Source organism: Psittacula echo, assembly GCF_963264785.1.
Source record: "Psittacula echo genome assembly, chromosome: 3".
Taxonomy (NCBI): Eukaryota; Metazoa; Chordata; class Aves; order Psittaciformes; family Psittacidae; genus Psittacula; species Psittacula echo.
In genome coordinates, this window is record NC_137736.1 from 65,299,494 (window position 1) to 65,326,746 (window position 27,253).

The 27,253-nt window shown below is 38.3% G+C and overlaps 1 protein-coding gene across 1 annotated transcript in view; it reads left to right on the top strand.

The window, feature by feature from the left end:
- TUBGCP3 (tubulin gamma complex component 3) overlaps window positions 1-23,546 on the top strand; it is a gene marked incomplete at its 3' end in the record, with an annotated part of 52,174 nt that extends 28,628 nt beyond the window's left edge. Inside the window, exons 8-22 of the mRNA XM_080613236.1 lie at window positions 2,211-2,336; window positions 5,905-5,973; window positions 7,713-7,849; window positions 9,066-9,228; window positions 10,961-11,071; window positions 11,495-11,603; window positions 14,216-14,405; window positions 15,677-15,812; window positions 16,595-16,663; window positions 17,488-17,623; window positions 20,229-20,317; window positions 20,452-20,583; window positions 20,957-21,097; window positions 21,679-21,795; window positions 23,388-23,546. Coding sequence (XP_080469362.1) covers window positions 2,211-2,336; window positions 5,905-5,973; window positions 7,713-7,849; window positions 9,066-9,228; window positions 10,961-11,071; window positions 11,495-11,603; window positions 14,216-14,405; window positions 15,677-15,812; window positions 16,595-16,663; window positions 17,488-17,623; window positions 20,229-20,317; window positions 20,452-20,583; window positions 20,957-21,097; window positions 21,679-21,795; window positions 23,388-23,546 — 1,884 coding nt within the window. The remainder of the gene's footprint in view (window positions 1-2,210; window positions 2,337-5,904; window positions 5,974-7,712; window positions 7,850-9,065; window positions 9,229-10,960; window positions 11,072-11,494; window positions 11,604-14,215; window positions 14,406-15,676; window positions 15,813-16,594; window positions 16,664-17,487; window positions 17,624-20,228; window positions 20,318-20,451; window positions 20,584-20,956; window positions 21,098-21,678; window positions 21,796-23,387) is intronic.
- Window positions 23,547-27,253: the final 3,707 nt, after the last annotated feature.

The window sequence follows — 27,253 nt, forward strand, 5'->3', positions numbered from 1 at the left end:
TTTCTTTTCTCCTCCATAATAATAGCAAAAAGTGAAACGTATAATTGTTCCCCCTCTTACTTTACAATGACATTTAGGGCTGCTTAGTGGAGGGAAAAATGGAAAACTTCAATCTTGTTAAGTCAGTTGACATCCTTAAGAATCTATTTATTATCTTCTGTAGCTGTAGATGCTGCAAAGTTTGTAGTTCCTCAACACCTGCACTGAGTTAATTATGTTCCATATATGTTAGACTATATATGGGAAAGGAAAGGTAGCATAATAGATTCTCCTAGAGGAATGTGAAGAAAACTTGGTGATTGCAAAATTGGCACTATGGATTTCATTAGTTTTCTGTGTAGCTTTCATATCAGATAGGCTAGTTTGTAGTGAAAAGCTGTTTTACTTTGAATTCCTAATTCTGTTAATACAGGGAGTTTGATTATTCGGATGGGTTGTGGTCAGTAATGCTTTTTTTCTAAGAACTATTTGTCTTTAGTTATTTTTGTGAAGTCAGTTGTCTTCCATCATTCTTCGTTACTGTCACTTGTGCTGAGCTAGTGGACCCAATGAAAAAATTACGTGTCTAGAGCTGCAGCTGGAACTTTTTCTGATGAACACATAAGACCACGGTCGTGCCTCCTCTAGTAATGTTGGCTGCATCTTATGCAAAGTAGTAGTCGAAGCATGCAGTTTTCTCTCAGCTGCACAAAGAAAATGAGGTTGTACACAGTCGGTTTTTTCCAGAAAGGAACATGCTTTCCAAGATCTTAGTCTTGCTTGAATGTCAGTGTTAATATTAGGTCTGTTGGTGACATTCAGCACTGTATAAGCCTGCAGCTTCTGCTTTGATCTAAGAGATACAAATGTAATAACACTAAGCCAATTTTGCTTGCTCCTCATTTGATTCTAGTGGATGTGTATTGTCCTTAATGCTTGCCAAGTACTCTGCAGTGGCAGAATTCTAAATAGTTCTTATGTCATCGTTTTGGTTTTAGCTGCGGGCAGTTTCAAACTGTGTCCAATTGTGCTTGTTTAGGCTAGAATTTATCCTATAGAAGTAACTCAAGATGTTAAAGTTGTGCCTTTAACAAGAGGGCTTGTGCTAAACAAGAGGGCCAGAGAGTGAACTCTGCTCTTACAACCAAATGCTGCTGTCTGATTCAAGCCCACATGCTTGTATTAATTCAAGCTTGTATTAATCAAGCTGTGATTAATACACTCTGTAGCTGATTTTTATCTTAGAGAATACCTGTGCTGCTGACTGAAAGACTTAATGAATTAGCTTGATTTCTAGTTCTATGGCAATCCATTTAGCTTGCTAGTGCATTTCCTTTCTTTGGTTTGGACTGTTCCAGCTGGCTGTCCAAGTTATAATTGTCTGTAGAGATGGGATAGGCCCAATTGCTATGGGCAGTCAGTATCTGCCTCTTGGCCTAATGTATTGGGGTTTTTGTCCTATAAAGTTTGAGAACTTGATGATGATTTTATTGGATAACATCATGAAATGCGATAGAAGCAAATCTCAAGTAGGAACACAAGGAACAGCATCTTATGTGTTGGTAATTTAAAGGAAGACGTGCTGATTTAGATGAAAATAGCAATAGTAAAATAAGGTGTTGGGACTAAGGCAGACTTTCAGGGTGAAGTGAGATACCTGTTATAAGTAGAAACATACTGGAAGAGTTCATAGGGTCATGTGATTAAATAACTTGTAAAAGCTGCTACCAGTAGATCGGGCTTAAGCTTAGAATTTGGATAAATTTTGGTTCCTGATACTTCGTCTGGCATTGGGTCATTTGTCTTCTACTATTAGTCACTACTACGTGTGAATCAAACCTCTTTGTTCTGTAGGTTTCTTCATTAGTGTCAGTCATTGACTCCACTTCTACAGCTCAGATATTTTCAGTCTCACTGATAATAAGGATAAGATGAAGTGTGATTCTCCATCATAAAATTTCAGATTTCTTCCTCTTTTCTGAAGACCTTTTTGTTACTGCCATAATTACCTAATGTAAAAAGATTGTATGAATTTAAGACTTCCAAAAGGGAGTGTCACAGAGTTGCCTGTACTTCATTGCTGCTGCCTTTTCAATGATTATGTGTATAAATTGTAATTTATTTATTTGTATATTTCTTGTAATTTAATATTTATTCAAACTTAATTGAAACAAGTATTGGAATGGTAGATTTGACTTAACTGCAAGTTACTGTTTGTGTTAACTTTGTAGGTGAGCTTATCCAAATCCCTCAGAGATACTACAAGTAGACTTGCAGAGCTCGGATGGCTACATAATAAAATAAGAAAATACACAGACCAGAGGAGTTTGGATCGTGCGTTTGGACTTGTGGGACAGGTAGGTCAGCTAAAAAATTGGTTTTGCTACTATATTTTGGTCTTGTTTCCCTTAGAAACTACTGGGTAAATGCAGTACTAGAATGATGCGTAAACTTCGGAGCTTGGATCATTCATCCTTTCATGGAATGCCACTTCGGCTATGGGTCATAGTCTGAAGGCAAGCAAAAGGCATTTGCTCTTGCTGGTGATTAGAAGGAATTGGCCCTGTCACTTGTAGCTGGAAGGTCTCACACATAATTCGTTCTTTTTCCTAATTTTTTTTTTTTTTAGTACTCATGCATGTTTATAAGCAAAACCGTTGCTTACAGGGGATGGTGGCATCCCTGAGCTAATTAATCACCGATTCAGTTGTTGGGGTGATCTATGCAGAAGACATCTTGTCAGCTAATGTTGTTGTTTGTGTGTTAATACTGCACTAACTTACATATAATGCAAATACCCATTATCTTTTGCCCTTTCTTTTAAACACAGCATCAAAAGAATATTAATTTTTGTTTTTGTAGGTTTCATCATCATGATTTGTAGTCTACAGTAACTTCACAGCTGCTGTAATACCCAAAACCACATTTACTGCTAAGGCATTCCCGTTTCCTCTCACTTGCTCCCTCTGTAAAACTGGATATTATCCCTTCTGAGTCGACAGAAATGTTATTCTTGCCTCTAGCCATAACATCCTACCTAATCTGCCAAGAAATTGAAGTGCTTCTCCCTTCAATCTAATTTTTCTTAAGAGGTCAGTAGAGACACTGTAGTGCTTCCTACTTTTCTGATGTTTTATTCTGTTCCCTTCTGTCTCTTATTCTAAGTAACTCTTTTAGTTACAATATAATTAATTATTTTTCTAGTGATCCAATGCTAATTTCCATGTTTTATATGGTAATGCTACTGTATATGCATTTTCTTCAGATTCTCCCCTTATATATCTGAGTGAAGTTTCTAATTCTTTGTCTAGTAGGTTCCTGCTTACGCTTATTTTTACTGTCTCTGGCTTTAATTTTCAAGTTCACAATAAGGGGAGAACTTTAATTCTTCAGTGAATTTAAATGTGCAATGTCTTAGCTACTATATGCAGGTTTCAGTTCCTGTACAGAAGGCTGTGCAGTTAGTTTGCTGAATCCACATAGCTCTAAAACTGTTAATTTTGCTTGAGGCAAGCACTTTCATATATATTTTTAGGACATGAGTGTACAAACAAAAACATATATTCTACTCCTGCTGTCAGTATCTGGGTAAAAAGATTATATACCATTGTTCTTCATGGCTTTTATAGCTGACAATTTCAGGTATTGCACACTGTACATTAAGAATTGAGCACAAGAATGTGTTGTGCTTTCTAAAGCATCTTTGGCATAATGTTTTAAAAGAATGCTTGTGTAAACCCCTGTTTAAACCACGTGTAGGATAAGATATCTGTCACCTGTTTTGTTATGATTCTGGTGACTGTTTTTACTATGCAAATTATCAGGTATTGATAATTATTAGGAGTAGAAATGTAACACTGTGCTACACTTTTACATATTCTTCTATCTTTACTGCTTAGTATCTAATTTCTCCTCGGAAAGAAAAAAGAAAAAAATCAGCAATGAAGTGTCTTATATTTTGACATTTTGCCAATTTAGATCCAGTTGAGGTAGTGGGCATCTTTTTTTTTTCTGTTGAACAAGTGTTCTGTTTCCTTCCTGAATTCTCTTCTGCTGTAGACCAAATCAGAATTCTAGGATAATGTCCAGTTTTCCGTAGCAGTTTGGGAAACAAATATCTGTAATTTTGGTGCAGGAATTGGCACTGGATGTAAATTTTAACTCCTAAAGCATCTCTGAAAAGTTGTTGGCCGGTTAGATCCTAATTCCTTTTGGCTACTAAAGTTGGTGATTACTATTCTCACTTTTTGAGATGTATGGTGCCTTTGAATGTTTTCTTGGAGGCTGTATTCTGCCCTCTATCTTGGTGAGTGCTACTTTAATAGGTTCAAAAATGTACTGAAGAAGCAAGTGAGAAGAAATGAAAAGTGGAGTTACACATAAAGAGATTTCTTTTTGCCCTTCAGTATCCTCTGGAATAAAACGAATTTCAAATGTCTTTCTAATTTATGATGTTAAGTTGAAGAAAGGAACCCTCTTTCCTTCAAATGGATATAATGGCAAGATTAATGATTTCGTCATTTGGTTTTGTTTTGGTTTTTTCCCCCCTAGGCTTCTTAGCCTCTTGGCAGGAATGAAGATTTATTTTCTGCTTGTGCTTGTAGTAATGATTTCTGCCTTGTACGTACTCTAGTCAGTAAATATTTTACTTTGGCTCTTGGGTTCTTTTTATGAGGTTTTCCTTATATTTTCCAAATTACATTGATTGTGATCATTTTAGAAAGGGTTGAGGGCAAAAGTCCTGGGGAATTGCCTATTAAAAAATGTCCATTAATACAGATATCAAAATTGTTAGCTGAGAATTTGTTAAGAAATCAGTTCTGAACAATTTGTGTTTGTATATGGGAGTATTCTTCAAAAAAGGAAAACATAACACACACACACCTCCCCCAAAAAAAAACAAAAAAAACCCCCAATAAAATAAAATAAAAAAAAAACCCAAAAACAACCCACAAATCACCACAAACAAACAAAGTGCTTAAAACCCAAGATTTTTAACTCAGTCCAAAATTAATGAGGCAGAATTTTAATTCTGTTTTAGAAGCTGTGTTGCGGGATATTTTTTTAGCCTGTATATTAGGTTAAGAACCTTACAGAAACAAAGCAAAACCCCAGGACCCCAAGCTGTGGAAAACTATCTGTTACTGAACATTCTTTCAGGAATTGTTTTTAAAATCTACCTCTATTTTTATTTTTAAACAACCCAAAGTAGTTGTGCGCAGATTTGTTTTACAAAGAACCATTAGTTCAGGCCTGTTAACTTCTGCCTGTTTTACGTATTTCTTGGGATGCACTCAGTCATTTCTTCCATGTGAAGTGAAAAATCATATACAACTGTCAGTTGATAAAAGGCCAAAAATTTAGAGTTCTTTATCCAGCAGCACTTACTGAGAGTGTTCTTTTATGAGCATTGTGTTTTCTTGTTCTAGTCATGTAGTCTATATTGTAAATATAATAACTGCATCCCCACTTCCATGTTCTTAGAGGCCTTTCTGAAATTGAAACTCTTATTACTTTATGACATACTATATTTTACATAATTATTAAAGAAAATTTCTTCTGGGTCATGTTATGATTTTCATACCCTATTGTAGTTATTAATGTATTTATTGAGATGATGCATCTATTTGGAGAGTTATAGTTTAATCTGTTGATAGAATTAAGACAGCAAGAAACAGAAAGTCAAGAATATATACACATTGTCAAGAAAAGGTCTGTGCATCTCTTAGGGAAGCACTTACACATTGGCAAGTTTTCTAAGAGTCGGCTTTTGTGCTGAAACTTGTAGCTTGATTCCTTTTAGGAAATTTCTAAGTACATTCACTGTGCAATGATAGGATAAAAGTTATATCAAAGTTATTCAGAAAGGTGTTTTCTGATCCCTCCCCCCTTCTTTTTTCTGTTTTCTTTTTTCTCTTCTCACAGAGTTTTTGTGCAGCCTTACATCAGGAGCTTAAAGAATACTACCGACTTCTGTCTGTTTTACATTCTCAGGTAAGTTAAGTGGTTCTTATTTAACTTTATTATTTTGATTTACATTATCTGAATATCCCCTTAAAGATATACCTAGAGAAAGATGCACAGTGGTTTCTATTGACAGTGAACACAATTCTCTATAACATACAATGAGTATTTTTCTCATAGAAATCACTGTGTTATTTGTAATAATATTTGTAATAATAATACATTACATAAGCAATTCATATAATATGTCATTTAGAGATAGAGCAATAGTTCATATAGCCAAGTTTCTGACAGAGGATGGCATTTCTTATGTTCATAATTGATGGAGCAGAAATCTTTGAAAAAGAAGTCAGCATTTTCAAGACTTTTGCTGGATTATCCCAGAGGTGAGCTTGGTGACTTGTCAGTTTTATTTTAAAAAGTGATGGGGAAAAAAAATCTACTTTTTGGAAAGACTCTTTATTTACAAAACTGGACATTTAGTTACTTGAAAACATGTAGAAATTGTGTCTTGGAATTGAGTGCATGCTGCATTCTTGTATTTGGGATATCATACAGGCTGCGGTTCCAGTTAGCAGTTCTGGCATAGTAGTACATGACAATAATCTCATGAAAGGATTCAGTATTGTCTTTCTGTCTATGACTTTATATTATGTCTTCAGAGCTTCCCTGAAACATGGTTCTGCCTTAGAGTCTCCCTGAGTGTATTGTGTGCAAGTCCATCAGCTTTTCACATGTTCTTCTTGCAGAGTGTTTTCACATTATTGGCCCATTTAGAAATGAACTTCCATGATGATGTAAGGGTACTATCTCTTCCCTGAAGATAAAGGGCAGGTTTTGCTCTGTATGTCTCTTATCATTGCCAATTTCCAAACAAGCAAACCAAAACAAACAAAACATGGACCCAGGAGCATCCAGAAGCTAATAAATGTAACTGGTTTTAAGGCTGATCTTAATGTGGATAACACTAATCTTAAGTTTAACTGATATGTGCTAGATGTGGAAGTGTGAAGTGGATTGGTTATTGCATATAGGAAATAGAGCATCTTTTCTAAGAGCTTATCTGCTTGGACTGCTCTAGAAACTTGCTTCCGTATTTCTGGGTTGTGTTCTTATCCTGCTTACCTGAATGGTACTTGTATGAAATGTACATTTACATCTCAGATGCAAATGTTTGGCTTTCCTTTTTCATGGTGGTGTAAGATTCATGGTAGTCACATTGTGACAATTTTTTTCTTTTATTGGGTTTTTTTCAATAGCAGCAATTTCTTAATCTCACTATGTAGTTCACTTAAGTTCTGATGGCTTCTGGAGGAAGACTTTGAACAAAATTTATCCCATGTTGAACTAAAATAAGCTGACTGTGCAGTAATAAAAACTACCTCTTACACCCTTCCTTTCGATGTTTTTCTTTACTTTTTTCTGAGCATCTCTTTGGCTAATATTTGCTGTCTTTCAAGATCTCTGCTCTCTTTTCCTTTGCTCTTCTTTTTTGACTGTCACCTTGCTTTCCTTAACCTTCTTGACCTTTGTGCTCTGTTGGCCCTATTTAAACTTCCATGTGTCTCTGTCCTTTCACCTGCATTTGATTCTCTGTTTCCACTCATGTGGCTCTTGGGGTTTGTCTCAATGATTTAATGAGAGAACATATAATACTGGGAATTTCAAGTCAAAAGCTAACTTCAGAACAAAAAGTATGAAACATTAGTTCTGCTTCAGATTTGCCAGCTTGGTTCCTTAATATGTCTTTCTGTTTCTAATTTGATCAGTTGCAATTAGAAGATGATCAGGGCGTGAATTTGGGACTTGAGAGCAGTTTAACACTTCGCCGGCTTCTAGTCTGGACGTACGATCCTAAAATAAGGTTAAAGACCCTTGCAGCACTTGTTGATCACTGTCAAGGTCTGTTTAACATTAATTTAATATTTCTGGGGAAGTTATGTAACTTTGAGTGGTTGTGCATGCCAAAGGTGGATATCAGTAATATTACTCCTGTGGTTTTTTAGAAAATTTTAAGTAGCTAAGCCAGGGGTTTTCCTCTCTTTTAGTTTAAGCAAAAACCTGATGAATTATAGTGTTGTTTTGATACACTTAGATGTTTTTGTTGTTTTTTGATTTTGGTTGTTGGTTTTTTTTTAACTAGAACACGCTTGAGAAATCCTTCAGATTTTAAGCACACACTTTTCATGCTGTTTTCAATTTTAGTCATCTTTCAGAGACTGTTACACTGTTGAAACCCCCCACTAATACATTATGAAATGGTTGTCGTAGTCTCTTCACTGTGTATGAGTATTTTGCTGTTCCTCTCTAAATGATGGCATATAGGAGTCATTTGCAACCTGTCTGCAGGTTCAAATGAAACAACAAAACTTCACAAACCCACCAGTAGTGGATGGCTGCAAATGCTGAGAAGTGGTGTTGGAGTTGACCAAAACTTTGGCCAGTAACTTACCTATAGGCTATGCTTCGCTCTGAGGGTACTTCTCTGCTGTCTTTGAAAATAAATGGAGATTGTTGCTCTTTGTAAAAAGCATTTGTCATGGTTTAACCAGAAAAATCTTACATCTGTTGTTACCAATTCCAATAATCAAGGTAAAATTTGGGGGGGGGGGGGGGGCAGAATAGGGAGAGAGAGAGAAAGTGGGCTTTACTTTTAAGACATTCATGAAATTTCTTCTACCAAGAAGGCAGAAAGATGTGTTTGTGTATATGTATGCACACAGAACATCTAAGAGAGGGTCAGGTACAGGAAAGAAGGAAAACATACTAAGGCTCCTTTAAGCCTTATTCTGGTAGGGGAAGAAAAAAAGCTTGAAGTCAACCATTGTGTGTGGTCTGATGCCTTGAAATTTGCACTCCTGCAAGCTACTGTAAAGTAGACAGAATATGGTGTCAGAGAGCTTTGCTTGATGCTTCAGTGCAATTGATAATTCATGTCTTAAAACCTTGGAATTCCCTGTCAGCATTAAAAAATATATTTTTCCTACATTTTAGAATTGCTGTTCAGCAAGCTATGAATAACGTATGACTAACTGAAATCAGTGGCTGCTATATTTTAGTGTGGTGTGTATATTCTTTCTTTCACACATTTCTTTTCCTCTCCCCTATAATCTCACAGGTAGAAAAGGTGGTGAATTAGCCTCAGCAGTCCATGCCTACACTAAAACAGGAGATCCCTACATGAGATCTCTGGTTCAGCACATTCTTGGCCTAGTATCCCATCCTGTACTGAATTTCCTTTATCGCTGGATTTATGATGGAGAGCTGGAGGATACATACCATGAGGTAATGCATGTGATACAATAAATAGTTGATCTTTGTTCGTTTGCTTTGTGGGAGTATAATCTGTGGCATGCCTAGAGGAGAATTTGAAAAGTAGACTGTGATGGAAATGAATGGCATATGAGTAAGTAATATATACAATAACAACATGACTCTCTTCATGGATACAGTCAGTGTGATATTTGGAGATTGCAGTGGTGCAGTATCTTGTCTCAGTGAGTCATATCCTGTGTCTGTTTAGTAGAGGCAGAATGGTGGTCTAACAATAAATGCTTCTACAGAGAGAGAAAGTCATCTTTCTATCTTTTCTTGCTTAGTGTAACATCAGTAATGTATGCAGAGTTCTTTGTAAGTTATTAGAATGCATGCTTTGTATTTGAAATAAAGTTAAGAATTTTCTATTGTGACTGCGTACTGTTATCCTCGGCTTCATAAATGGCTTCAGTTTGTCAAATTGGGTAGAAGAGGTTTACAGTTCCAGAGTTCCTCTATAAACTCTGTAGAGTTATTTGTTATGACTTCTGTAACAGCAGGTTCTAGTAACTGTCCTTTTTCTTCCTAAAACTTTTTTTATGCCTTTTTAAGCTCTCCGGATTATTTTTCCTGTCTCCAATCAGTACAGTCTTGTTAAAGGGACATTTTTTGGATCCAAGAAGCCAAAGGATCATTTTTTAAAATGAATTGAGCCCTTCTGAGGCACATCTGAGTAACTTTATTTGAGTGTGAAATATGCTGTCTGCCTTCTGAAACTGTGTATCTGGGTCAAAATTAAGATGAGTATAAATATCACCCAAAGCTGATCTTTAAGGTCAGCATTAGAGACTTGTGTGAATTGTCTACAAATCTCTATGGCTAGAAGCGTGAAATAGGCTTGACTTGTTTTCCCAGCTGTGCCTCAGATATGTGAGGTGGTCTCTTTTGGGGGTTCTACATCATTCACTAGCTTTCAACTTTGTTTAAAATTTTGTATGTTCACTGTAAGAACATTCTTAATACTGAAGATCACTGTTGGACATGGCTACAATTTTCATACCATGGACAAGGTTTGTGAACAAAGGCAATTGACCGTACTGAATGGAAATGGTATTTGGAGGCAGCAAAAAATGTTCTTGTTGAAAAATGGGTATCTTGTTTGACAGGATGAGGACAGAATCAATACACACGTCGTTTTAACAAAACTAATAATTTTTTTTTTTTACTTTCTTACTAATGAAAGTATTCTCTTGTGTGGAATTGAGATACTTGAACATTTGATCACCAGTTCAGTTGCAGGTTTTCTTGATCTTGGGTTTGTTTTGGGTTTTTCTCTGCAACTCAACAATTATCCTTTCCAACCCTAACTATTCTGTGATTCTATTCTATGATTCTGTGTGTCCCTGCCCATGGCAGGGATGATCTTTGAGGTCCCTTCCAGCCCAAACCAGTCTGTGATTCTGTGACTCAGTCTGTGAATTCTGCATCTGTAAAAATAGAAGGAAATCCAGAAGGACCTGAGTAAAAATAGAACCAGTAAAATAAAATTATATTATATTCTGAGTTTTATCTCCTACGCTAACTGTATAACTACGAAAATGCCGTATGCTTCTGTATTTTATAGTGGATGTTTTACAGCTAGTACACTTTACCCTGAGGTAGTCAAGGTTTCATAACATACAGAGGAGATTGTTGAGTACAGAAATTAAATACTAGGGAGAGAGTTTACATTTTTGTTCTTAATATTTATTTCAATCTACAGTTTTTTGTAGCTTCAGATCCTACAGTTAAAACTGATCGGTTGTGGCATGACAAATACACTTTGAGGAAATCAATGATTCCTTCTTTTATTACAATGGAGCAGTCAAAAAAGGTATGAATTCAAAAGTTAATCTTCTGATAATTTGTTCACCCTGTGCTGCTGTTTCTGTTAAAAAAAAATGGAGACCAAATTTAAAAATAAATAATAGTCTTAAGAATGTAAGAATTGTGTGCTGAGGAAGACTGGAAGACTATTTCTCCCTTCAATTCCTTAACTGATAAATTTTGTTTAAGGAGCTTTCAAGGGGATTGGGAAGAGATTTGTGTTTAAAACCGTGATGTGTTAGCATACAAGTCCTGGACTGCTGTGGTTGGCATTGTGAAGCTAAGAGCACAGAAAGATGACAAAATACCCTGTTTTGGTGATTGTGATTTTGGTGATTTGCTTTTTTGTTTGGTGGTTTGTTTATTCTGTTGGGATTTTTGTGTTTTTTTTTTTTTTTTTTTTTTTTTATGCAAATCACTTTTCTTTCAGGTCCTCTTAATAGGAAAATCCATAAACTTCTTGCATCAAGTTTGTCATGATCAAACTCCATCCACAAAGATGATTGCTGTGGCAAAATCTGCAGAGTCGTCAAAAGATGGTAGAGTATCTGTGTTAGTCAGCTTCCTCCCTTTGAACTGAGCTCTCTACGCTACGTGGTTTAGACTGTAAATTGACATTTTGGATAGTGAGGTGGAAAGGACTAGAAAAGTCCCACCTGCCATAAAGCATAGGTATTTTAATAGATACTTGTATTTTATGCATGTGTAATTTTCTTACTTTGATAGGTTTGCTGGGTGGTTGTTAATGTACTAGGTTTCTGAATGGAAACATTCAGGAAGCAGTCTGCTTTCAGCTGACTTTTGTTGAGAAAGCTGGGGTGGGAGCAGGGATGTTCTTGAGTGTTACAGTAAGAATTTGGTACTTGTTACTTCTCATCAAATATACTTCATTATTTGATTCCATAATAGTACTGAATTAATTCTGTGATAAAAAATACTAAATAACCAATTAGTTGCAAGTAAGAAAATAAACAGTAAAAGGAGTCAGGACAGAATCCTTTCTGTAAATACCCTCTACCATTATGATCTGTCCAAAAAAAATTGAATATGTGGAAGGTTAGTAAAATTATATCTTTTCTGTTATTCCTGTACTCAAATATGACTTTATTATATATAACTGTGAAGCTTGGTTTTGTGGATTGTCCCATGTCTGTTGCTTCCGTCCCCCGATTAACCTTGGGTTAGTTTTTATATTAACTCTTCATAGCATGGATTTTTAGCATGAGTGCCTCCATGAAAAATGTTCTAATAACAAAATCCCATTCTTATCTGCAAGAATTTTTGATCTAATAATTCGATTTTTGTACCATGTACAGTGCTTGCCTAGTCAAAGATGAGCTTAAAGTGCAGAGAAGGGTCACAATTAAGTGAATAAGGGCTGTAAATGCATTCGAACCATCATCTCACTGGCCATTCCTGAAAAAGGCAAAAAACGTTCTTTTCCTACACTACTTCCACCACTTTCCATAGTAGTTGTGGCCATGCTTTTCCAGTATTTTTTTTAACTTGCACTTGTTTCCCTCCTTGATTGAACGGAAGATCTGCACAAATACAGGTTCCCTGTTATGTAGGGAGTGAGAGCTTCAAAGCAAGTACGTGATCTTAAGTGCTGAGAATACCCATTTCAGACAGAAGTGTCGTTTTAGAAGTGGATGTTATCAGCTATATCTGCAGTGTGCTGAAGACATGTGGAGCTTATGGTCTGCACCCTATATGCCTCACAGTATTGCACTGCCTTAATTCTGCCCAAAACTTTACTTGTGTTCAGGGCATTTTACCCATTCAATCCAGAAAGAACATTCTGTGTCAGTGATGTTGGAAATACATACTGTCATCCTTGTTTCTGCCATCTGACAATATCCTGAGAGTCCATTCAGATAATTATTTATGCTAAGATGATGGAAACTAGGATGCCAACCTGAATACTTTTTCTCATTTTAAATTGGAATGTTTTATGGGTTTGGCTGTGTTTTTTATTTCTTTAATTTATTTGCCTTGGAACCTTAATTTTCATGTTTGCTCAGTTTCCTTTTGAACTACACAGGGTACTGGATGAGAGTTAGGAAAACTCGGGGATTGTCATTGAACCAGACATTGTGAGGTTTCCGGCATTAAAGAGTGACTTCTTTACTACAGCCACTGTTTATTTCTTCAGTTTAAAAGTACTTTATTAATTGAGACTGAATCTCATTAGACCAACATGCAACTTGGTTTTAATTTAAAAAAAAAAAAAGAAAAAAGAAAAAAAATCAGTTGAAACTAATCCTGGAGCAGGCAGTGCAATGTCTTATACAATTTGGTATATGAATCTTCATTTTTTTTAACTGTAGAGCAATAGTTGTTCAGTTAAAAATCGTTGAAAGTGGGAGTATATCCTGTAATTCTTAGGAAGGTTTGAGTCTTAATAGTTGGCAGTCCAGTATTTAGAGTTTTGCTCCATGTTGCCTGAAGAGGTCACACTTCCTGCTATCTTGTAACAGTCTTATTGCAGTCCCTTTCTTGATAAGCTTGTAGTTGTAGAAAAGAGTGAAATACACTTCCTAGTAAGGGGCAGTGTCCTACTTTCTGCCCCCAAATTACCATGTATTAAAGGTGAAGAAGAAAGCATCAGGTTGCTGGCTGTCCCTCAGATAACACAAGCATATTCCCTGCTTTCTCATTCTGACTTGTACTTGGGAATTCTTTTCTGTTAAGTGGGCTGACTGATTCTTTGATTTCTGCATGCACACACACAGTTAGAAGTGACTTTCGATTTAGATCCATCCCATCCCGCCCCCCCCCCCCGGAAAGCTTTTCCCTATGAGTTTAGAGCTCGTTCAAATTATTTGATTCTGTAAATTGCAGTATTTCAGCAAGCTTAAAAAAAAAAAAAAAATCACTTTCCATGTAAAAGTGATGAAATAATGTGAGCTCTTATTGGAAGGTACAAGAGCTGGGCAGAGATTAAAAGCAATAAAGTTCATTTATGGGCTGCTTAAGACTTGCTTTTGTTTTGGCTATGTGTTCTGGTTTTGTATAATACAGTGGATCAGAATAAATAACAATTTATCTTCTTGTATGTTTCAATTCCAAAGTTTGTTTGCCTCTGTTTTGGAAAAATACTAATTTTGGCTCTTTCTATTTTTTTTTTATTTTTTTTTTTTTCTTTTAGCTGCTGATTTGTTCACAGATCTGGAAAATGCATTTCAAGAGAAAATTGATGCCGCTTATTTTGAGACCAGCAAATACCTGCTGGATGTTCTCAATAAAAAGTACAATTTACTGGAACATATGCAGGCCATGAGGCGATACTTGCTACTTGGTCAAGGAGACTTTATCAGGCATTTAATGGATTTACTCAAGTAAGAGAGTAGGAGGGGTAATTATGTTAAATTTCTGGTGCTTGCAAATGTGCATGATCAGCACAGAAACTGTTTTGCTTTTGGAAGAGGACCCTTCAAGTATCTTATTATTCAAAGGTTTAATTGAACAACTTTTACATTCTATTTTGCATTTAAGTTCTTTGACCCTGAGGCTGAAACTTTATTCTTCCTTTTTGGTATGAAGTATATATGGTACCATTTCACGTTGTCTTGAAAAGCTGGACTCTTACAGATACCTTTGCACTGACCCTGTGCCAGCCTCACAAATGTTAGCACTTCTCTCACTCCTGTCAGCAAGTTTAAGCAGAAAAGTTCTGTTGCCTTCGATGTCACTAGTTAACATTGCTGTGAATGTTAGGCTTTTATATTTTGGAGGTGTTTGGTCCAAAACATTGTGTCAACACCACTCAGTGCATTTTTAAAAATTTAATTGATGCCTCCCTGGTCTCTGTTTTAAGCAATCAGGTGCACCCACAACTGCCAGTTTCAGTTTTTGAAATATATTTGCAAGCTCACTGCTTTTACATGATGGTGCTACTGATGACGCTTAGTCCATCAAAAATGTCCTCTATAAAGCTTTCCTTTGTCTAGAAGGCTTTGTAATAGAGCTTCTATTAACTTGTTTGTGAATCAAAATCAGTATTGTCTGGTGACATGACTATGCTTTTTAAAGTGAAAATTACTCTGAAGCCGAATAGGTTTGGATTGTGGAGTCAGTATTACATTTGAGGTTGTAGCAGTGAGAGACTTTCCAGTACTGGTCATAGGGGAGAGCAGTAGTGCAGGGTACTTGTATGTTGCAACTCTTTAGAAAGCTTAAGTTACATAGAGGGTGTGGGTTTGTGTTGTTCTGCCAACACTTCTAAGCCTGTGAGATGGCTATCAGCAAGTCTCTCAAAACTGAAATTAAATTATTGGTTTGATGTATTAATGGTGCAATCTGGCTCACTTTAGATATGAATGCAACTCAAATTACAGAGTAGTTATGCTAGCAATCTTAGTAATTTTAGATTATTGGCATTAAATGAAGATAAAGTTACTCCTTGCTGAAGTTCAGATGTATAGCTGCATATTAATAGACATATTCTGCTCAAGTATTTTGGTCATTGATTGTGGTTAAGACAAAGAGTAATATGAGAGGTTTTGAAAATCTGTCAGAAAGTGTTTCACTGTGCGTTGCAGTTATTACCAAATTGTTGCTGTAGAATATCTCAGTAATGTGCCATAACTGTTTGTTTCATAACCACCAGGCCAGAGCTCGCACGACCAGCTACAACCTTATATCAGCATAATCTGACTGGAATCCTTGAAACAGCGGTGAGGGCAACTAATGCCCAGTTTGATAATCCTGAAATTCTCAAACGATTGGATGTTCGACTTCTGGAGGTCTGTTGCATGATGGTGACTCACCTGACCTCTTTGTGTGTATACATGCAGAAATCTATATGAAAATTTTCATATGTGTATATGTTAAATACATTTTCACCCTCCCTTTCCACTGAAGTCTACTTTGAATTATGTAAACTTATTTTAGTAAGTCTTTTCTTCTTTTCCCACTTCCTGCCTATTGTCTGTTTGTATTTCAAGCTGTGGGTTTACAGCTGTTTCATTGGCAATATGAAGTTAAGCATTTGGGGTCTAACAGTAAGGGATGCTGGTGGACCCAGTTTGAGGCTCTGCAAACAGCTCATACTACTGTTGCCTCTACAAGAATCTGGGGGTGGTCTCTTTGTCCCCAGTAATTTACAAGGAGTGAAGCAATTTAAGTGCATTTATGAAGGAGACCTCTGGTAAGAAACTTAAGTTCATGAAAAAGCTTCAGTCCCATTGGTGGGAGTTCACTGATGAACTGTAGTATCTAAAATAAGTCTATACCTTAGGTTGAGTCTTGCCTGAGAAATTTTGCTTCCCTTCATTTTCTTTACTGGCTCCAGTAGAAAAACATTGACATTACCACATCAGCATTTGAGTGAGATGAATCCCACCCTTGTGTCAAACTTTGATTCATTTTTGCTTAATCTACTACTTTCAACAGGGATCTATATCTCGTATTGATATGGATCCTTGTTTTTTCATAGGCTGTGGAGGATGGAAGTGTAAGCAAGAGCTGGTTTTCAGCATTAGTATGCTCTGATTATACACTAAAATAGCATATCTTTTTAATACAGGTGTCTCCTGGGGACACTGGATGGGATGTCTTCAGCTTGGACTATCATGTTGATGGACCAATAGCAACGGTAATGTCATATATTGCTGTCTGTGAACATCTCGGATACTGAATTGAATTGCTAATTTTTAATATTTTTTTTTCAATTGAAATAACCTTCTTTTATTCTGGAGTGTGTGATCAGAGAGACTTTTTTTTCATCTGGGATGCACCCACTGTATAAACAGTTGAGCTAAAAATCTCAATTCTTATAAATTAACCATGAGTGCTGAAAAGCTACATTTAAAACAATAATTACTGAAAATCAGTAATTCATTTGTTCCAGCAGAGATTTTAGCAAGTACTTAATAAATGGAGTGCTCCTCTTCTCCCATCATTACTATTTTGTAGCTACTAATTTGAGATAATTTGCAAGGAACTGAAGAATGTATTTGAGGAGAACCTATTTGTACTGTCTAAATTAAATTTGATAGGTAGTGTTCATTAGAACTACTGAGAAAATAACTGCACTATCGATCAGAGTGCATTTAGCTTCTGTAAAGAACCTCTATTTTTTAAAAACCAGGACATCAAAAAATGTGAGTCTGACCAGCAGAAGGAATTTTCATATGTAGTTCGGAAAGAACACAATGTTCAGGCTTTGTCATGTTCACCTCTTCTTACACTTCCTGCAGTGTCCTGTGCTGGCTTGAATATTAGGTAACTCAGTTCAGCCCATGAGGGGGAATCTTTCCAAAAGCTCTGGGTTATACAGGGTTTTTGTTTTGTCAATATTTATCAGTAGACTGAATGGATCAGATAAGATGGACTGTGATGAGGTTCTTGGTCCTTCAGAATATGCAGTAAGTCTATTAAATTTGTACTGTTGTGTATTTTCTTTTTTTTAATTTATAGGTGTTTACACGTGAGTGCATGAGCCACTATCTAAGAGTATTTAATTTCCTTTGGAGAGCAAAGCGAATGGAATATATTCTTACTGATATATGGAAAGGGCACATGTGCAATGCAAAGCTTCTGAAAAGTATACCAGGTGAGAGAGGCCCAAATGGATGACATACTTGTAAACTGGATTTAGATGACTACATCTTATTTCAAACTGTTAAGAGAGGGGAAAAGGTCTCTTGGGACAGATTAATTTTACGTTTTATTGCTCCTCTTGACTGACTGCTTAAAGGCAGATGATGATGAAGATAAAATAACATTATTGTAAATGGAAGTTTCCTGTTTGTTCTACTTAGTCCTTGGTTGTGACTGTTTGTAGCAATGAGGAGATAGAACATCCCATTCTGGAAGAATACCCTTACTCTTCCATCACCTTTATTCATCTTCCTTGTTAACTTCCTCTCTGTAACTTGTGTCTCCCTCTTTCTTTTGCTGGAATAAGTCTCACACATGCACACTTCTGAGTTTACTAGTTTTACCTTCGCTCATTCCCTGTGCTTTTGTTTAGCTAAGAACAGAGGAGGCTAAGAAGAGAAACAGATGTTGAGAAGAAATAGGAAAGCTCCTAATTATAGTGGCTCTAGTGTATGTCTAATGGACTGGGACTTTTTGATCCTATTTCTCAGCTGAGATAAGTCATATTTGTGAGCATCTCTACTGGCTCACTCTTGATTTTTTTTTACCTACTTACATTTCTCTCAGTAAAAAAAATAACTATTGAAGGTTATGCTTCTTTATGGCATAGTAATATTTACAGAGATATATTTATGTATTTATAGTAAGGAAGTGTTTGGTGGGTGGGAGTGGACACCTTGGCCTCAGAAATTCCCTGGGAAACAAGCTTTCGCAAAGTCTGCTCTAGTGCACAAGGCTGATCTCTGGAACTGTCATGATGACTGGGTTTCCTTTCCGCTTCTCTGAGGTAGATTTTAGTTCACTGTCATTTCCCTGCCACAAATAAGTGCCTGTTTGACTTGAAACCAATGGCCTTTTGTGTTGTTGCTTTTTGTTCCCTTTGAGACTAGCAGTTAGCAGATTTTATTCTCATTGCCTGAGGGTCTTCAGGCTGGGCCTGTCTCCCCTTGCTAGGGTTTTATTTGTTCCTTTGTTCTCAGGAGGAAGTTTGGGTTTTCTCCCACCACCTCTTGGGAATCCTTTCTTATGCTTTGCCATAGAGCAGTGTTCTGTAGGTTAAAGCTCAATTGCTTGTCACCTTTAGGTTTGGCTATGTTTAAAGTAACAGAGACATTGAAAATGCTGGCCAAGCTGTTATAGCCGTTGTTGGCAGAAGGAGCTGAGTGTTGTATTTCTTGGTTTGTGCCTCTGACAAAAGAGAGTATGTTTGCAAAGACCTGTACTGCCTTCTGCGTGGAGGGACAGGAGCCCTTTTTGCTCACTGCCATGTCTAAGTTGGAAGCTGTGAGTAGAATTTTTTCTGAAATAGATGGAGAATCCACTCCAGCACCACTTTTTGAAGAAGCAGTAGAACTTACTTTTATTTTTTCTCTTTTCCTCTAAAATAGTACCTTGCCGTTCCAGTTACAAAGCACCAAATGGAAGACAGTATCTGATAGGAAGAAGCAGCTGCAGGGTCTTTTGTTTTTCAGCCACAAAGGGGTAGCATTGACTTTCAAAGATAGCTTTATTCACAATTCCCAAAAAGTCTTAACAGCCAGGGATTTTAGTGCTTTAAAGGAGTACTTCTAGATAGCAGTGCCAAGCTTGCTCTTTTGCTATCAGGGAGAAGAAACACAGATGTATCAAACTCACCAATGCTGAAGTATTTCTGTTGTTTAGCCAACCCTGGAGGTTGTTTTTACTGATCTTTTTTAAAGTAGATGCAACATAATGTGTTAGGGATACTTTTCCTGCAAAGGCATAAGAAATGAAGAGCAGAGTATCCTGTAATATTTTTCAGATCATTAGGTGGTCCTGTAACATCCCAAGATACAAAAATGTAGAATTCCTTTTGTAGTAGTCTCATATCTTGTCTGCAATGGCAAATTACTTTGGCAGGTTTTTAGAAATTATGTCTTCTGTCTGGATATCTTCCTGATTCCAAAAGGCTGAGTATCTTCATTCCAGAGAATTTTTCAAGTTATCAACTTGATAATCTTGATACTACCCTTCCACAGCAGTGGTGCCCTCTCTTACAGGTGAGCAGCTGATGCCATTAGTGATTTGCCTGTTGGTCTCTGTTGTGGATCAGGGAATTGAACCTGGACCACATGAGCCACAAATTCCCTACTGCTGTCAGAACCACCCTCTCTTTTGGTCTCAGTGTAGCCAAGTAGTGCAAAAATACACTCTCTGTGTTTTAAGGGCTGATAGTAAGAGGTGTGAGAGGCCTCAGAAGCAGCTGTAAATCTGTAGCCTCAGATTTTCAACCAAAAGAACACATGGGAGATTAACTGTATTTTGGTCTCTTGAGACTGAGAGGGTCTTTTACACTTGTGATACTCAGCAAGCTTCCAGCACTGTCTGATCACACAGTTGGTGTCATCTTTGGGTCACATTTTCTAGGAGTAAATTGTGCAATGTCCTTTGTTCATTTGTTGCCAGCCAGTGTTGGTTCTGCCATCCAAGATTAGTGGCTGTTTTGTGGAAGTATTCTGTTTGGTAGAAAAAGCTGGTTTGATGGCTCTGCCTGTCCTTGCGGTCTTTAACATGTCATCTCTTTGGATTTTTTGCAGAGCTTTCTGGGGTGCTACATCAGTGTCACGTTCTGGCATCAGAAATGGTCCATTTCATTCATCAAATGCAGTATTACATTACATTTGAGGTATACTCTAGCTACCTAATCAGTTGCTTAAAACTTAAGTACTTTTAATATTGTGTATGTGTTGTGTGTCTTAAATTTCAAAGAGCTTGTTGTCTAGCAAATCAGAACAGCTGAATCCTGAATCATTGCTCCAGGTTCTTGAATGTTCGTGGGATGAACTCTGGAACAAGGTCCAACAAGCACAGGACTTGGATCACATCATTGCAGCTCATGAAGTTTTTCTAGACACAATCATAGCTCGGTGCTTGCTGGATAGTGATTCCAGGGTAAGACTTCTCCTTTGCATTAGGTTGTATCTTTGTGATCTTGGCTTACATGTTAGGAACCACCTTCTCTTATGTTATAGAAGCAAGGGGAAAAGTAAATTTTCTTTCTCTGGTAAAAGACCTTATTATGGTAGGCTCTGTACATAATCCCCAGCACAGATGCTGATCATAAAACTTGTTGCAATGTGGGCCAGTTGCTTTTGGTCCTAAGAAGCTGTGTGATCATGCAGCAATTGACTTAGGGCTTTGCAAAACAGTCTGTCTAGCTGTGTGTAAAAAGATTTACTTTACTCATGTTCTGAGTAATGGTAGTAAATTAGAGCACTTTTGCTGTACAACTGTTTCATTGTTTTGTTGCTTTACTGTCTCACAGGTACTTCTCAACCAGCTTCGAGCTGTTTTTGATCAGATCATTGAGCTCCAGAATGCCCAAGATGCAATGTACAGAGCTGCTTTGGAGGAGTTGCAGCTGAGGTTGCAATTTGAAGAGAGGAAAAAACAGCGTGAGCTTGAGGTATGGTAAGAATATTACTAAAACATGAAAATGAATTGAGTCAGATACACTTGTCTTTTGAAATACAGAAGATTTTAGGTATCATGTAGAGGTGCAGCAAAAATGGAGATGTTGTTGGGACAAATGTTACAGTCATCAGCTATAGCCAGCGATTTCAAACAAAACTACTGAATGGTGTTTTTCATTTCTCTCTTGCGCAAAACCTCTAGGTCAGTAGATTCTCTAGGGAGCTTTGGAGGATAAGAAATCTAGAACTCTTAGGAGAAGGAAATAGAAGAGGTTTTAATATTCGGAACCCTTTTGCAGAAAATGCCATAGCTCCATGCCTGCCTTCCTACTGTCAGCCTGTGGGACAGGCAGTGCTGCTGTGAGACTCTCCTGCTTGCTTAACCTCAGATTCCTTTCATGTGCTGTACCAATCACCGAAGGGACTGATAGTTTCAATATTAGAGGCTCCATGTTTGGCTTCCTATGGCAGTGGATGGTTCGTATAAACGTGGTTCAGGTGGGTAGAAACTGGCCCAATTAGCAATTTTCATCATGTGATGCTTGACCTCTTAACTTATTTGTTCTCTCTGTAGGGCAAGTGGGGTGTAACTGCATCAGAAGATGAAGAAGAGAGCAGGAGAATGAAAGAATTTCAAGACTCAATACCCAAAATGTGCTCACAGCTGCGAATACTCACTCACTTTTACCAGGTGCCCCTTAGATATTTTTTTTCAATATGGATGATGAGCTTTGATATATGGAAATAAAATACTGAGTAGGTGCAATTTCTGTATTTGTGTGTGCAGCTTGTTGATCTTGGTTCTCAATTTTTTGCTTCTTTACCTAGAAGACTGTATTTACTGTTCCTCAGTAGTCAGTAGGTTTTGCGATCATGTGTGTTCGCGTGACAAAGGGGAATAGTCTCTTCGTGTAACTTCTCCTTCAGCAGCAGAAGTAATAGCTATCTTCTGGTGTAATCTGAAAAAAAAAAAATGAAGAATCCTTCTGCATTCCATTTTTTTTTCTCACCATCTTTGCAAGTCACTGCTATTAAAGACTACAGAAAGGGTCCTTATTAAGGGCTTAACACTTAATTTTAAGTGCACTGAGATGGGTAAACTTTTTGGGCGAACGTACACAGGCTGTCTTCTTCAATGGTAATTATTCTGTCTTTTTCTTAATGTGTTATATCTAATTCTAAAAGCTCCCATTCACCAGAAAAATCAGCTGTTAGATTTCAGGGAGGTGTAGATTCTGAGCTTTGATGTAAGGACTTCAAATCTGGGAGGAATTGCTCCTGGCTCCAAGTATTGCAGTTCTCCCTTCCAGAGGAATATGGAGCCAAATTAAGTGCAGGTTGTAGTTTTTGCACCCTACAGGATTGCCACAGGTTGCCAGTGTAGCTTTTGCCTGATTGGACTTACTCTTGCTGGACCCTACTTTTTGTGTTTTTCATGCATTTTCCACGAAGGACTTCCCTGGCCATCCTTGGTCATCTTTAGAAGTAATGGGGTGCTCTATTTATGGGTATGTTCATGTTAGTATTTAGTGGAGATGAGGAATGAGCTCATCAAGTGAGTCTTCCCACGCTCCCAGAGTCCTCTTCTTTCCTGCATGCTGTGGAACTTCTGCAGCTCCTTGACTAGAGCCAGACAGGAAGATGGACTCCAGAAGTATGCCTTCCACATGTTGAGTGCAAGTTTCACTTAAGAACTGCTCCAAATGCATAGAGTCTAGCTATTGGGTCTGTAGCACTGACTGCCCTAATTGGCGGATACTCTGCTGTGCTGGGGTGCTGCTTGCTGCTGTGTAACCTACATCAAATACTTTATTTGTAAAATGAGCAGTGGTCTAATGCTGATCTGGCCTGCATTTGAGATGCAGCATGGACACAAGGTGAAGTTTCCTGTTGGCATTGATCAGGTCTTGAATGGTGTTCTGGCCTGGGGTCCTGAATGGTGGGGCTGCCCTGGGAGGGCTAGGGCAGCAGCACAGTGGCAGCTCTCCTGCAGGTGCCTTCAGTGAGATGGAGGGTGCCAGCAGGGCACAGCAGGGGTGGTTTGAAAGACAGAGCTGTTTGCACTGGAAACTGATGTGCACGGCAGACACTTGAAGATAGTGAAGCTCTCGGATTTTGCAGAAACAATGAATCCATGATAACTGGTTTGCTCACAGTTGGGTATAAATGCTTGTGCTTGCCCTTACTGGATTCCCTCTGCTCATTGCCAGGCCTAGGTACCACCTGGCATCCCTGTGCAAAACACACCAAGTGACATCTGTTTGTTTTTTCTGTCTCCTTCAGGGAATCGTCCAACAGTTCTTGGTCCTGCTGACAACCAGTTCTGATGAAAGCCTTCGGTTTCTTAGCTTTAGATTGGACTTCAATGAACATTATAAAGCAAGAGAGCCAAGGCTTCGTGTGTCGCTGGGCACTAGAAGCAGGCGAAGCTCCCATATGTGAAACAACTGCTAAGGACTGCACCTCAGTATCCGAAGGATGTTGAACCTCTTGTTGGACAAGGCAATCAGTGTTGACATAGTACCACCAAATCGTGTGTGATCGGTGTCTACCATTTCTGTAGGCAACATGTTTTTTGGTCATGTGATTGTGTGACACTGTATAGCAGAAAGCAAAAAAAGTAGGGTTTTTTTACACAGACATTTCTAGAATTACCTGACAAAATGGGCTGATAAAACCTCTTCCAACCAACTTCTTAAACCATCCTTTTAAAAAGTTGCCAATTTAATTTGAAGCTTTCTGAGCTCTCTCCACTGTAACTTATATCTGTGTCAAGGAAATCACATCTTTTGTTTATAGAAAGCACCCTTTCCTTTTTTAACAAGAAAATAAGAAGGTTATTTTTTCTATATGTACTTGTTCTATTTGAAGAGAGCTTTTGTTAAAGCCAGCAGATGAGGACCCAGACCTAATGTCCCTGTTAAGAAGCTATACAGCATTTCTTTATGCTGATTTTTTTTTCAGTGTTGTGATGTGTTTGATTGTGTGAGAAACTTTGTATCAGGAGACATAAACTTCTATTTAATTTTTTGTTGTTTTCAAACTTAACAAACTGAAATGAAAAAATCTAGTAGGGAAATTCTATGGGTACTGTACAGGAGAAAACTATAGAAGCAGAGCAGAAGTGTATTTCTTGCAGATAAGATCTAAAAAATGAAGTTAAAGCCTCAGTACTGTTAAAGGAAGGTGTTGGTTAAGATTGAATTGAATGAAATAATTGAGGTTCAGAATAGGATGTGTAGAAGCAAACTGACTTGGCTGATGTTGACTTCATTCTTTTCCCTTCCTATTTTTTCATTGTAAATATTTATATATTGCTGTCCAGATGTTGGGGAGAGGGGGATTCTTCTTTTGCAAAGTTGTCATTATATCAGGTCATTTATTATGTTCCACAAGTGCAAGGTTAGAAAAATAAAAACACGATTATCTTTCAAACAAGTATTTTGCTTTTCGTAACTGAAAGATTATGATTTTTTCCACAGGGTAATAAAGGAGAAACTTCTGGTAATTGTTTTACAAATCCCTACCCATTATAGGCTTTTTATATGAGTCTTATATGAGTCTATGTATACTCAGGGTTGTATGGAATTCATTGATTAACAGTTACCCTCAGATCAACCATGTCTGTGGCCTCTTTTGCCCTTACTCTTCTTGAACCCCCAGGAAGCAGAGGCACCTCCCAAGCCATTCAGTTGAGGCTGCTCTCAGTAATGATGGAAGTGAACTCCCATCGTGGGGACGATGCACCCACTTGCAGCTCTGGACTAGCAGGTTTGCCCTCTGGACAGGAGGATTCCTGTTACTGTGCAGGCCTTGGACTGCATGCTTTTGCTAAGTAAAACACATAAAGCTTTTAACCCAGTGCTCTTCAAGGACCTGCTGGTGCAGCTGCCTTCATGGGGGTACTTGCAGGCAGCTTTTCAGTTGTAAGAAAATATGGACTCTGAAGCCAGTGGTACTCTGTGTGCTGAAGGAGAGATGAGGGATGCCGAGATTGGCATCACAAGGTCACAAATCCCTTCAGGCAGGAGTGTTCTGTTTTTGTGGGTGTGGTGAGAGCATATTGTTCTTGTAAAGTCTGAAAGAGCTACAAAGCTTATGTGATTGGGTTTTGGCCAAAACTGTTGGAAAAAAACCCCTACCTGCATGAGCACTGTTTTGGCCATTGCCTTGAGACATGTTACATGATCCCATGTATTATCAGACAATCCACAGGCAGAGAGGTAGCATCCAGTGTCAGAACTAGTTCCAAGGTCTAGGACAAGTTCCAGAGGACGGTTTAGTTCCATTTGCTGATAAAATGAATCCACCAGTACACAGGAAACCTGCAGTAGTGGCTGTGCTAGGAAAGATCAATTTGAGGTGATTCTGCAGAAACCCATCAGTATGGGAAGAGTCCTCACTGCTGCAGGAGTTGCTCTGTGACTGCCAGGCGAAAGGGGATGTTCCAAATGCAAGACACAGAATACCTGAACCTGAAGGGACCTGCCACTGTCCTTGGTGCTCCTCACTGTGTGAAGACCAGTGTTTTATCTCTTAACCCGATCGCTGTCATGTTTATTTCAATCTACATGAGTTTTGTAGCTTCTGGTCCTACAGGTAAAATTGATGAGTTGTGGTGTAGCAAGCATAGCTTGAGGAAGCCAATGCCCTCTTCTCAATTAGGATTGAGCAGTGAAAAATACATACCAACAAAAAGGTGTATCTTTGTCTGTTGGCTCTATACTGTTAGAACCGGATTCTCAACAAGAGCGTGGATCAAAAGTTGAGCAATAGATACTTTAAATCTTCCTTTGGGCTTTGAAATAATTTACAGCAATGTCATACTAAATTATATGAGAGCACTAGCACATCAGAGCAGAAAATTACGACTTGAGGCATCAATAAATATTTGAAAAGTGATTTCAAATCACCTTTCACTGTCCAGCTCTGCAGTGGCAGTGTATGGAAAACTGTTCCTGAGATCTCCAGTTTCTCAGTCAATGGCATCCATTCTTCTCTCTTTCTTGGAGATTGCTTTTCCTGCACCTGCACCTGGAGAACAGCCATCACCCCTCTCTGATTGTCAGACTGCAGGGAAGGTTCTGAATCCCTGGCATGAAGTAACTGGACCACCTCTGCTGAAAGAAGCCCTGGAAGTGAATGGGAGCAGCGATGTCATCTTTCATTTTTTATGTCCATTTCAGCCATTTTTTATTTTTCCTTTTGTGGATTTATGCTTTGCCTTCACCTGCAGCTGGGTCTTGCCTCTTTGGGGCACTGTTAGTATTACCTAGTGCTGCTTCTCTGCAACCCAAGGCATGGCTCTCATGAAGACTTCAATGTGAAGGAGGACACTGACTTTATAAAGCTCTTGCAAGAGAAGTGCCAACAGAGCTGCCCACAGTTACCTGCACTCCAAGGTGCTGTCCCTAGAAACGCTTCACTGCACAGAACAGCCATCCAACAAAGAATGCTGGGAAAACCAACTCACCCTTTTCTTCAGCAGTGATTTAATCAGGTGACCCAGAGGCAATTTTAGAAGGAGAAAGTGTGGGGAAATAGTGGGGTAAGCAGATTAAAAGGGATGGTTGTGCAAACAGGGTGCCGCTCAGTATGTTTTTCTGGCCTTCCACTTCATCTGATGCGTACAGCCTGTCCTGTCTTCTTATTAAATCCCTTTCCCTTTTCCTGGGTGGGATGGGTGTCTGAGTGCTGCTGCTCAAGTGGGATCACAGATGGGAGGTGTGCCTGCAGTGCCAGCAATTGCAGACACCAGTGAAAGGACGGGTCCATCCAGAGGTGAGAGATCCAAGGGTCAGCTGCTGACTGGACTGTGTGTGTGTATAAGCCCAGCTACTGGAGACATCCACATTTGTACCATGAGCCTTGCAGAAGGTGGTGTATTCAAGGAGTTGGTGATGTTGGACAGACATGTCTGCTCTTCTGGCCCTCATATCTGAGGCTTGAGCAGCCTGAATGTCAGCATGCACAGCTGCTGTATGGGAACCCCAGGTTCCAGTATAGGTTGGGGAACGACCTGTTAGAGAGCAGTGTAGGGGAGAGGGACCTGGGGGTCCTAGTGGACGGCAGGATGACCATGAGCCAACACTGTGCCCTTGTGGCCAAGAAGGCCAATGGCATCCTGGGGTGTATTAGAAGGGGGGTGG